At 43.1% G+C, this 11,877-nt stretch overlaps 3 protein-coding genes across 3 annotated transcripts; 1 reads left to right on the top strand and 2 right to left on the bottom strand.

Moving 5' to 3' along the window:
* Window positions 1–858: 858 nt before the first annotated feature.
* On the top strand, window positions 859–1,818 carry LOC105557012. The gene is made up of 3 exons (XM_012004136.1): window positions 859–863; window positions 964–1,122; window positions 1,207–1,818. The coding sequence occupies exons 1-3, from the start codon at window positions 859–861 to the stop codon at window positions 1,550–1,552; spliced, it is 510 nt and encodes a 169-aa protein (XP_011859526.1). The 3' UTR covers window positions 1,553–1,818.
* A 5,132-nt stretch (window positions 1,819–6,950) lies between these two features.
* Window positions 6,951–7,478, bottom strand: LOC105557011. Its single transcript, XM_012004135.1, has one exon. The coding sequence runs from the start codon at window positions 7,476–7,478 to the stop codon at window positions 6,951–6,953; it is 528 nt and encodes a 175-aa protein (XP_011859525.1).
* Window positions 7,479–7,759: 281 nt separating this feature from the next.
* On the bottom strand, window positions 7,760–9,971 carry LOC105557010. Its single transcript, XM_012004134.1, has 3 exons — window positions 9,871–9,971; window positions 8,480–9,751; window positions 7,760–7,886 (listed from the first exon to the last, which is right to left on the bottom strand). The coding sequence occupies exons 1-3, from the start codon at window positions 9,969–9,971 to the stop codon at window positions 7,760–7,762; spliced, it is 1,500 nt and encodes a 499-aa protein (XP_011859524.1).
* Between the last annotated feature and the right edge of the window lie 1,906 nt (window positions 9,972–11,877).

Raw genomic sequence — 11,877 nt, 5'->3', positions numbered from 1 at the left:
ATAATTACCAAAAATTCTTTATAATTCTATAAGTTTCAACCAAATATACAATATCGTTCATTACGTTACTGCTCTCAAGAGCACAGTTTACAATAAACATTTGAATATAACACCGAGGAGACGTGATGAAGATATTTCCGTAGTCTGGCGCTACAAGGTCAAGACATGCACGGTTAAATAACATTAGTTCGATGCCAACCGTAAAGTTCTCGAAGGGGAACTATTTAAATTGATTATAAATTACGAATTTCCTTCTAAGTCACAATATCAAATATGGGTGGGTCAGGAGATAACGTGATTTACTCATCTCTCGAGAGTGTCGATCCCTCGTTGGTTCTCTCACATGTTTCAGAGCCTTTCTGACAGGCCATAGAATTCCGGTCTTATTAATTGCCTCTATCTGGAGTCCATTCGTAATCTCGTCCTCTGGATATTCTAGTTTCCCTTCTCTCAAGAATCAAACTCTCGGAATCTTCGATATAGACCTCCAATATTTGGTGATGATCGATGAAAGGCCCGAAACGAAAGAGGCAGAGACCACGTGCGGTCCCTTGATCTGAGCTTGCGGATCTTCGGGCCTGCGCGTCTGGATCTTCCCCTCTATTCGCTTCGTGCGATGATATACTATAGCGGAAAAGTAGGACTTAGGGCGCTCATGGTGGCCGAAGTTTACATTATTTGCTGGAGTGTGACAATTATTGAAAAATGGAAAAATTGCGAAAGGGAAATTTAAATTGTTGCGTGTATTCATGTAAAAATGTATATCACAATACATCTGCAGATGTTAAATTTTACTCATTTCCAAAAGCGGTTTATAAAATTGACCAGCGAAAAATGTGGATACGTTGGGTACAAAAAATGAAGTAAGTACATTCTTTCAGGTTATATGTTCCTATTTCACCTTGTTAAAAAAATTTGTAGCATATTGTCACACAAATGATTTTTGAAACAATTTGTTTGTAGCTCACATGATTGGCAGCCTACAAAATATTCACGAATTTGCAGTGCACACTTCGTAGGGAACCGTTCTTCTTCAATACAATCAAGTCCTAGTTACGTTCCGAGCATCTCGGGAAGAAAAAATCATGAATTAAGTTCTATCGAGAAATCTTCAATTCAACGGTAAATAAAAATTATAATTACTTTTTAGTAAAATTTAAATTATGATTTGTAAAATAAAATATAAATAAGTATTATTTTGTGTAGATTCAATAGGAGTATGCGTCGAAGACTGTGTAGTACATTAAGTATCAAGGACAATGTAAAGAAAGTTGACGATGTAACAAATACTTTGAAGGAACCGCAACAGCAGTCGTGTTATTTTGATAAATTTATCGAAGGTTCTGCACTATCATTCAAAGTTAACCAGGAGGGTCAGGTTTCGATGTTTACAACTTCTGTGGGTTATCAAAATCTCTATGAAAGAACAGAGATGTTTATTTGCACTCAATATGTGTATAATGAGATTTGCCACGCACAAACTCAAGTGTATATACCTGAAAACCGTGGCTTACAGATTGCTAAAAGAAGGCATGAAACGACTCTCCGTTGAGTTGAATTAGCGAACCGGACTAGCTCGTCGGACCGGAGTTCGCGTAAGAGTCAGGGTACGATATTAAGTACGAAAATCTGACGGACAAGCGGATTTATTTGATGACAGAATTAATGATATTTACAAGTGCTCGGATGATCGTATTTACAATGCGTATTCACGCGGAGCTACGGCCCGCGTGGCTACGGTGACGGTGCGCGGCGCGTGCGCGATACGGATGCGGCCGTGAAGCGAGTTAAAGAGCCGCGCAGCGAGTTAAATCACCGCGGCGCGACTCTCGGCGGCGTGATTTCCGGGCTGTTTAAAGGGCCGGTCGGTGCGCGGCGCGTGTACGGGCCGTAGCGGCGGTGGCCCGGCGCGGATGTATCGCCCCCCGTTCGCGGTGAGATTCCGTGGGTGTTAATTCGGATCTATAGGTACGGTCGAGTCCGGTGCCGGTAACAACCGGCGGGGTCGAGTCACCTCCTCACCTCCGTCTCAGTCCGGGCACGCCGAGGTGCATAGGATCCGGGGCACCGGTAGTCAGCGGGAACACCCGCTGGGGGTGAGTAACACCTCACCTCGATGTATCTACCGGGCCGTGTATAAGGATTGCTCGGTCTGCGGTCTTTTGAGCGAAGCCGAGAACACTCGGCGAGTTGCTCCTCACCTCGGTTTCGTCTCGTTATCGAGAGCAGGCTTTGCGGATCGGGATTCGTGAGCGGGCTTCGTGCTGGTATAGTCTAGGCTAGCGGCGGAATCTGCTTTTTTGGCTTCGGATCCCGTCTTTTATACCCGTCTACCCCCAATTGTTATTTTATTTTAACAATCTTCGGCTGGTAGGGGTAGACGGGTCGGGGTAGCGTGTTCGCGCGCTTGCGCGGCCGGGAGACAGCGCGACACGCGTGTCTCGCCGGCTCGGGCGCGCTCGGCTGTTCCCGCGGGCGATCGGTTCGCCGCGCGAGCGCGTCGTATGATGGACTTAGGCGGTGAGCGCCGTGCGCTCACCCTTCGCCCGGTGTTTGGCGGCATCCGGCTTTCGCCGGGAACGATGCGTTTTCGGGGTGCATCGTTACATCCATGTGAGAGACAAACGTTGCGGCCCTAGTATTATTCAGGTTGACAAGGCGATTGGTCCTGATACTCCTGATTTTAATATCACAAATTCTATAATGTGTACAACGGGTTTTCATGGCATATTGTCAATAACAAAGGAACAAGAAATGCTTAATCTTGGTGGTGTCACCTTATCTACTTTTCAATTGCTACTCAAATTATTACTCGATAACAAACCGAAGAAGATCTCTACAAAAAATCAGCTCCTTATATTTCTCTTGAAAATGAAAAGTGGAATGTCATTTTCAGCTATAGGCGTTTTATTTCGTATTCACAGAACAACCACATCTCGTATTTTTTATACTACTTTGACATTTCTAAGAGTTGCTTGTAGTCGATTCATTTTTTGGCCTTGTCGAGAAGTAGTTCAAAATACTTTGCCCGAAATTTTCATCATACAAGGATTGCAGAGTAATTATTGATTGTACTGAAATAAAGGTGGAGCAACCAAGTACTGTAGAAAAACGGGTGTACTTGTACTCGCATTATAAAAAATGCTTTACGGCAAAAATTCTTGTTGGATGCACTCCGAGTGGTTTAATTTCATTTATCTCGAATTGTTATGGAGGACGGACCAGTGATAGTCAAATCACTATTGATTCAGGTATATTAGACTTGCTCGAACCTGGTGATGTTGTCCTCGCGGATAAAGGTTTTCCTGGAATTCAAACCGTTCTAGATGAAAATGGGAAAGGGGTTCTAGTTGTTATGCCGCCATTCCTACACGATCCACAATTTTCGGCAGAAGATGTAGAGAAAACGTATAAAGTCGCGAAAGTAAGAATTCACATCGAAAGAATTATGCAAAAATTGAAAATTTACAAAATTTTGGATAAATTGTCGATCGATATGCTTCCTTATGCTGATAATATTGTATTCATGTGTGGTGTCCTCGTGAACTTGCAGCCACCGATTATTAAAAACGGAAATGTAGAAGAAACAGTGATCACACAGGTAGACTAGACAAAAAACTCGGTATATGATATGTTCGGTTTTGTATATAAATAAATATCCAATTAATACAATATAAATAAAAACATTACCTAATATTTCATTTCTCCAAACGATTACAAATATGGTTTTACAATAAATAACAAATTAAAGTTACGAGAAACCTGTTAATTGTATCATTATTTCATTTTTAAGTTTTTATATATTATTATATATATGTAATATTTTTATATATTTTATATATTTTTATTATTATTTTCGTTCGAAAAACGCGCTAATACTTCCAAAAAGTGTTGAAAATAGAATGTCTCAAGTTTCGGGATCAGAAGTTTCAAAAAATCTTCGTCTCCGTGAACTGGCACGGTACAGCTTCCTTTAGGAGACCAGACATACAGGTCACACACTGTCAATCCAGTCACATACAACTGTACCTGACATTGAGTATAGTATCTGACACCCTGTATATGACTTTTCTTTAGCTCGATATTGCCATTCCAAAAATATAGATATTTAACGTTTATCGTATATGAATCAAAGTTGACAACCGGAAATTTTTCGCACAAAACAGGGCACTTGATTTCAACTAGTTTTGTTATAATCATTTTCAATTACTACACCGTCAGGTGATGCGCAAAGCCACGGCTGAGTTTTTGATACCAGTACTCCTATCTGAATAACTTTTGCTCCATGGATGATTTCGTATTCTTTCAAAGCTTCATATTCATTTTTTGAGCCATACTGTGTATTTTTTTTACCTTGACCGGTTATACTCGAAGAGGTCAAAAACTTGTTAATCAAAGCATCGATCTTTTTTAATTGCTTCGTTTTGATCGAATGTGCTCTTGAGCTAGCAGAGATCCTGATGTTTCGTGCAGAAAACCATTTATCTGAGTAAGACTGTCTCAGAGTTTCCACGCATATCTGGATTATTTCATTCTCGTCCAGAAAAACTTCTCGTGCGTAAAATGCTTTCAACACTTCATCTGCTATTATGTAATTTGATGAGTATACCAGATGATCCTCACAAAAGTTAAATAAATTAGTAATGCATGCCTCACAATTATTAATGTCGCTGATTTCAATCGCGAAGTATTTAGATATGTTCTCGTAAAATCTCTTTCACGAATCGTTCGTTCTCGTTCATGTTATATTCTTTGAGAATTATTCGTAACGCCGAGGAATACTTGAGATCTTCGAGTTGTAGACTAATTGTAAGAGGAACGATACTGGAATTCGCACGATTGATTTCAAGTGTATTCGGTTTAAATAAATTTGTGATAAGCATTGGTTTTGCATACATTTCATGGCCCAATTGCTTATCTGATGGTCTACCCCATTCCTGCTCAAGACTCGTTTTTGTAATACTCCTATTGGAGTTGATATACTGTATAAGAGCGCATATGTGCTTGCATTTTCCTCCGGCTTGAGATACGTACGTGCATGATGCGTAAGTTATGTGGCGTTTATCGGAAAGCCGCAATAAATAATGCATTTTTATCGTCTTAAAGACATATTTAAGATGTCTTTAATCGTCTTAAAGACATCTTTAAGATATGTCTTTAAGACGATATAACGTTGTCTGGGATTTTACTTAAATTTCATTTAATACTTACATGTAATTGTACCTTGTACGGAGTAGCATTGACAGACGTTTGCGGTATCACACTGCATCTTATTAAGTGACTTATATTTTCACTGCGCAATTCTTCAACGCGAACTACATGCGATATTGCTAAAGCTTTTCCTTTCGGTATTGCACTCGGATTAAATTTAATGTTATGAGTAATGGGTCCAAATCCCGTTCGTATAATAAGGCTCATTGCAAAAGTTAGAAAAGTTAACCTACACATATAATGAAAAATCGATAGCAAATGTTTTGTAATATAACGAAACTTTTTTCATCATTGAAATTACAAAGAGATCTAAAATTATCAAGATACCTCACGACAGTTTACGTAACTTGAATATTAGCAATCATTGACAGCTATTCCAGCAAAATATGCGACATTTCACCAACCGCGGCAGCACTAGTCTCTACGCACACAGCGAATATCACTATTCGATAGAGAGGGGATGGTTCTCTGCTATCTTACAAGTGGGACCGCGACGAGGCAATCATCGGGTGCTGTTCGTCGTAGGGAAGCACGGCGTGCTTTAGACGTTCTCCGACCCTAAGAACTCCAGCGTCATCTAGGTAGGGATTTTATTTTATTAGAGTACTTTTGCGCGGAAGTGAATGGTTGCCCGTGGCTGCGGCGATTTCGACGGGGTGGTGCAGGGCTTGCACCACGCGGAGCCATCGAGTGAGTGCCGTGTCAAGCTCGTCGGGACTCGGAGTTGGTGTAGCGCTTCGCCCATCTGGTTTGTCCGCGGCGCGTCGCCAATGCAGGCACCAGACCGTGACTCTTAGATGCCGATGGAGCGTGGAAAACTGGAGAAGGAGATCCGGTCCCTCGACGATCCTGGCGACGGCGACGTGTGCTATGGCTTTTCGTTTTGGGATCTCCTCATGAGGCACGTCCAACGCCTTGCTAGGCCAACTCGCTCGGTTCTTCGCCAGCCAAGGCGGACCAGTCCACCATAGGGGATGGTGGATGAGCTTGCTCGGAGCAACTCCTCAGGAGGCGCAGTCAGCTGGATTCTCTCGGCCCGGAATGTGACGCCATTGAGCGTCTGGAAGAACCTGCTGAATGAGCGCCACTCGGTTGGCCACGTACGTCTTCCACCGAGAGGCATGACCCTGGATCCAGTGGAGTGTGATCTTCGAATCGGACCAAAGGACAGTTGGACAAACTGAGAATCGATTGAACGTGTGCTATTAGTTTGGAGAGAAGGGCGGCAGCGCAGAGCTCAAGTCGTGGCAGCGAGACGGGCCGTATCGGAGCGATTTTGCTTTTGGCCGCAAGCAACCGAACTTGAACATTGTCGCCGTGCTCCAGTCCGACGTAGGTCACGGCGGCGTATCCTCTCTCGGATGCGTCGGCGAAACCGTGGAGCTCGACGCGTGAGTCTTCGGCACCGCTGCCTAGTCAACGGTCGACGCAAAGGCTTTCGAGAAGCGGAAGCTCCTCGAAGAAGTTCTTCCATTGGAGGACGTCCACTGACGGGAGTAGCGCATCCCAGTCCAGCTGTTTCATCCATGCTGACTGGATTAAGATTTTCGCTCGGATGATGACGGGTGCCAGCCAGCCAAGCGGATCAAAGAGTCGCGCCGTCTCTGCGAGGACTTCTTCGTGACTTCAACCACAGTGCGGGGTCGTATTGTGAACGCGAACGCGTCGTCGTTCGGGTGCCAGCGCAATCCCAGCATTGAGTGAACTCCTTTCATGTTCCCACGAGTGCGGCTCTTTACTCAGGTGGTGTTCGGGTGGGATTCCGGCAAGAATTTTGGGGCAGTTCGCGGCCCACTTTCTGAGTGGGAACCCGCCGTCATGCAAAGCTGTTGGAGCTCGCACTGCACCGCGATTGCGTTGAACCTTTCGTGCGCTCCGGTGACGATGTCGTCAACATAGCAATCGCGGCGCAAGGCGGCCGCGCCGAGCGGAAATCGGTCTTCTTCGTCGGCAGCGAGTTTTTGGAGAGTGCGGATGGCCAGAAACGGCGCGCACGCGAGGCCATAGGTGACTGTATTCAAGCGAAACTCGCGCATTGTATCAGCAGTTGAGTGCCTCCAGAAGATTCGCTGGAAATCTTGATCTTCGAGGGCAACCAGAATTTGGCGGTACGTCTTCTCGATGTCAGCCACAAGCGCGTAGCGGTGCCAGCGCCAGCGCATCAGTACGTCTGCGAGGTTCGGCAGCAAGTTGGCGCCGGTAAGCAAGTTCGAATTTAACGACTCACCGGAGGTGGTGCGCTGAGATCCGTTGAAGACGACGCGCATCTTGGTTGTGGTGCTTGACTCCCGGAGCACTCCATGTCACAGCGTTCGCAGATTCTGAGAGGGCGCTTATCGTATGCGTGGTACTAAATTATCGTATTTCAACAAAAATTATCGTACATATTTAGAAACATTAATAAAATAATTATTTATATGCTATTTCTATTAGGAATAATTGTAAATAAGTTTATAATTAGTCCTTTTCGGATCGATTTAAATCTGTTCATTTAAAAATGCTAATTTTAAATGAGTCTGTTCTTTTCAGTTGAACTGGCTGCACTAGTTCAGAGTTTATCTTTTTCTTTCCAACATGAAGCAAGAAAGATAACATTTTTATTTTTAATACGGATATCGTCTTCTACGGATATATTCTCTATTCTAGAGAATCTAGTACTCAAGTTTATTTTGTTTCTGTATAAATTAATGAATAAAGATTTTAGATAAATTTCACGTAAAAATTTCATAGAAAAAATTAGATCGCAAAAAAGAAAGTCAAATTTACCTAATATTATTGAATGATTTGTACGTGTTTATCTCGATCGTTATTTCAGACATTCGCTTATCGATGCTCTAATAAGTCTATACGTAGTATACTACGTATTTTAAATTATTTTCTTCTTCTGAAGGCAACTTTCATCAAGCTCCGGTTAACCTAACTCAGTCTAGTAACATGCAAAATTGCAACCGAAGCTGATGTTAGAGAAAAATATTTGGATTGGTAACGCTACTAAACAAATGCAAATCCTACAATCAAATGCAAACTGTCCTTGCACTTTTGCACTTATTTAGTAGTATTACCAACTCACATATTTTCTCCGATATCAGCTTTGGTTGCAATCCTGCATGTTACTAGACCGGTTGGGTTAACCGGAGCTTGGTGAAAGTTGCCCTCAGAGCATAAAATTAATTTTTCAAATTATCGTATATTTACGTACGATATCCAAAGTAGTATCGTACATCGTAAAATGGCTAAAATTAACGTACAAATACGATAATTATCATACGTATCCAGTCCGTGATGCGGGAGATAGTAGAGTTCTCGGCTGGGTGAGTTGGACGTTTCGCCCATTGGCGTCATATGGCTCATGTCTTCGTATTCCTTGAGGAAGGCGCGGTAAAGCTCCCCGAACCGGGAGTCGAGGCCGTACTTCGGCTCCATGGCGTGCAGCAGTTTTTTTGCAGGTTTTCGTGTTTCTCCGAGTGTCGTCGGCGGGGAGGTGAAGGGCAACTTCACCACGTACCGACCAGTCGCGGAGCGAGTGTATGTGCGAGCGAAGTTATCCTCGCACAGCTGCTCGTCTGGCGTGAGAGCAACGGGGGGAGAAGCTCTTTGTTCCTGCTCCCAGAAACGTTGCACGAGCGAAACCATCTCGTGCTCTACCGTGCACTGAGGAAAAGTGCGCGGCGTTGGCGATGAGGTGTCACCGCACCCGCTGGACAGGATCCAGCCCAGCAGCGTGCGTTGCGCGACAGGCGTTTGAGGACCTCCTTTACGGAGGCCCTCCTCGAGGATAATGGAGCACACTTCCGCTCCGAGAAGCAACTCTATTGGATCGTCGGCTTGGAATCTCGGGTCGGCCAACTGGAGACCCTCCACGTGAGGCCACTTAGTCTTCCCGTGGGCGACGGCGCTTTGATAGAGCGAGAGACGTGGCAGGATGAAGGCGATGACGGTCAACTCGGTCTCGTTCACGGTGGACGAGAGATTAAGTGTGACCGTGCCGCGGGTAGACCCAGTGCGGATGCCCCCGATGCCAATGATCGAGACAGAGGATCGGGATCGCGGCAAGTGCAGGCGTTGCACGAGCGATTCGGCAATCAGCGAGACCTCTGACCCCTGGTCGATCAGGGCTCTGACTGTGTGCGGGGTTCCATGACGGTCGGCAACGTTCACTCTCGCGGTTGCGAGAAGAATCGCCTTGGTGCTGTCGTTCTTGCGGACGGCGGAGAGAGCATTGGCTTCGGGGACTTTCGACGTGGCGTAAGCCTCGTGGAGCATCGTGTGATGTCGAGCCTTACATGTCAAGCAGGTTTTCGCGGACTGGTGTGACCCGAAGCAGTTGTAGCAGAGTCGGTGTGTTTCTGCGACGGCTTTTCGTTCGGTCGCGGGCTTTGCCATGAACTCATCGCACATCATTACGTTGTGCTTGCCCTTGCACAAGACGCATTGCGACGAAGCGGTGGCTTGTTTGATGTGATGTGACTTCGTGGTTCGCGGTGTGTCTCCGGAGACCTTCGCGGTTGTTGCTTTCGCGACTTTGAGTGTAAGAGCTCGTCTTGTCACAAATTTCAACAAAGTCTCGTTACTAGGAACGTCGTTCGATTCGCTGGTGTACGCTCAAGGCGAGTCTTCGGGTCGAACAATTCGGCAACGAGGTGGTTCAGGAGGTCAAACCCGTGGAAATCAATGGGCCGACCGATGCCCTCCTGCCCACTAACGACACTGGTCACGGCGTTGAAGATGCGATCGAGTTCGTCGATGGAGTCGCTTTTCATCTTCGGGGTCGCGGTGAACGCGGCGAAGTTAGAGCGAGATACTTCCTTCTCGTTCTCGTACACACACACAATCGAAATGTTCTAATGTGGTCAAAATAGAAGCACCTTTAACGTCATTAACTACTCTTTGCATACGATTAACTTCGTTTACGTCTTTTAGATAGTTTTCATGGCTTCGCAGTAACTAATTTTCTGTAAAAGGATGTCGCATAGAACCATGTGCGTATTCACCTTCATCGTAGCACCAGCTACATCCATAGTAGCCATTGAACTGAATTCGATTTTGGATTATAGGACGAGCAACCGAGTTGACCGATGCACACAATGGCCGTAAAACGAATTTAATATTTTCATTGTTACTATTTAAGATGGTGACACCATCGTTCATTAATTTTTCTATTTGTTGAATAAAAACTTGAGATATAAATTCATAAACTTCGTTTGTGGTTCAGATTTGGATATCCACAAACAAGCTAATATTACAGTTTCGAATCTACATTTAGGTGGCAAGTCGTTTAATATTAATAGCAAGGACCAAATACTATTTTTGCTAGTTTTAAATATAGGAAAGCCATCTGTATTAAAATTAAAAGTCAAAATTTTACACTCTTAATTCTGTGTGATATTCTTATATAAAGTACTATCGTATACATCTGACATACTTGTTTCCTGTAATGTGGTTACGTTTGCTAATTTATTCATCAAAGTATTTCGCATATTTTCATTCTCTAATAAGACTCGAATTTGATGTTCGACATAATTGGATATAAAATAGTTTGGAGATTTTGGAGAAATCTCGTACTTTTTTCACACTGACCACACATAACAGTCTTCTTCTGACCAACACAATCTTTTGAAAGTGGATTTAACAGTGGGGTGTAACATTCAATACAAGAAAATATGTACAACATTTTATCCTCGGGTGGTTTGTACAATTTTGACACTGTATACATTGAAGTATTTATATAACTAAATTTTGGCCCAGCCAAACTTTTTATTAAATTTCATAGCACATGTCTAGATTCATCGGAATGATGATAACGCAAACATAATGCTTGGACCATTGTGAAAACTTGACGAATAGATAAATTTGCAGCTTCCAACATAATAATGTTGTCATTTGTGTCATTATTAATATTCAGACTATCAAACGAATCAAACTAATCTTCACAAATGACATCATCATTATCGCTTTGATCATTACGGCTCATATCTTCATTAGATTCTCAGAATCATTCTCATCGTATACAATTTCATTTAAACTACTCACACCATTTTCCTTGCAAAATAAAACATCTTTTGTTCTTGTAGTTAATGTATTGTGTGTTTCTTTGCCGTGTGCAATTTCGTTAAAATTGCAGATAGTTTCCTCTGTAGATAAAGCATCAATGGATGAAGTCTGAACTAGATTCGACGATTTCCCAGCTGTTTGGTTATCTTGCATTACACCTGCCTGAATATTATTTTTAATTGTAAATATGACCATGTAAAATGGATTTTAAGTGTAATGTAATATAATTACACACATATATACACTGCTCAAAAGAAATATGGCATAGAAAAATTTTATGCAAAAATTGGTCAACTTTGACTGACGGTAACTCCGCGAAAAATCATCGTAAAATTATGTTCTTTTTTTAAATTAAAGCTTGAAATCTCTACTTTAAGATACTATAGTTAGTGTTTAGGTGTGATGCATCCCTACCACTGTAACACCTTAAATGTGAGGGCATGTTTGTTGTATTGAAAATTGCAAAGTTTGATGGAGTGCATGGGCTAGGTACATTTTTTTCGGGGATACTGTTTGCAGGAACGTAAAGTACAAACCTTCCTCTTCAATTTAAAAAAACACGAGTCGCTACCATTTTTTTTCGCAAGGACACAGTACTTTAAAGTAACCCTTGCA

Source organism: Vollenhovia emeryi, unplaced genomic scaffold, assembly GCF_000949405.1.
Source record: "Vollenhovia emeryi isolate VEMERY1.0 unplaced genomic scaffold, V.emery_V1.0 DF939653.1, whole genome shotgun sequence".
Lineage (NCBI taxonomy): Eukaryota > Metazoa > Arthropoda > Insecta > Hymenoptera > Formicidae > Vollenhovia > Vollenhovia emeryi.
This window is presented reverse-complemented; position numbering and strand designations above follow the sequence as displayed.

Bases quoted from the DNA above. Each gene is read 5' to 3' on its own strand.
- LOC105557011 (XM_012004135.1), bottom strand. From the start codon at position 7,478: ATGCGCGTCGTCTTCAACGGATCTCAGCGCACCACCTCCGGTGAGTCG.
- LOC105557012 (XM_012004136.1), top strand. The intron at 1,123-1,206 runs GTAAATAAAAAT...TATTTTGTGTAG, and splicing joins GAGAAATCTTCAATTCAACG to ATTCAATAGGAGTATGCGTC.
- LOC105557010 (XM_012004134.1), bottom strand. From the start codon at position 9,971: ATGAAAAGCGACTCCATCGACGAACTCGATCGCATCTTCAACGCCGTG. The intron at 9,752-9,870 runs GTTTGACCTCCT...ATTTGTGACAAG, and splicing joins CGGCCCATTGATTTCCACGG to ACGAGCTCTTACACTCAAAG. The intron at 7,887-8,479 runs GTATGATAATTA...TAATTTATACAG, and splicing joins CCGCATCACGGACTGGATAC to AAACAAAATAAACTTGAGTA.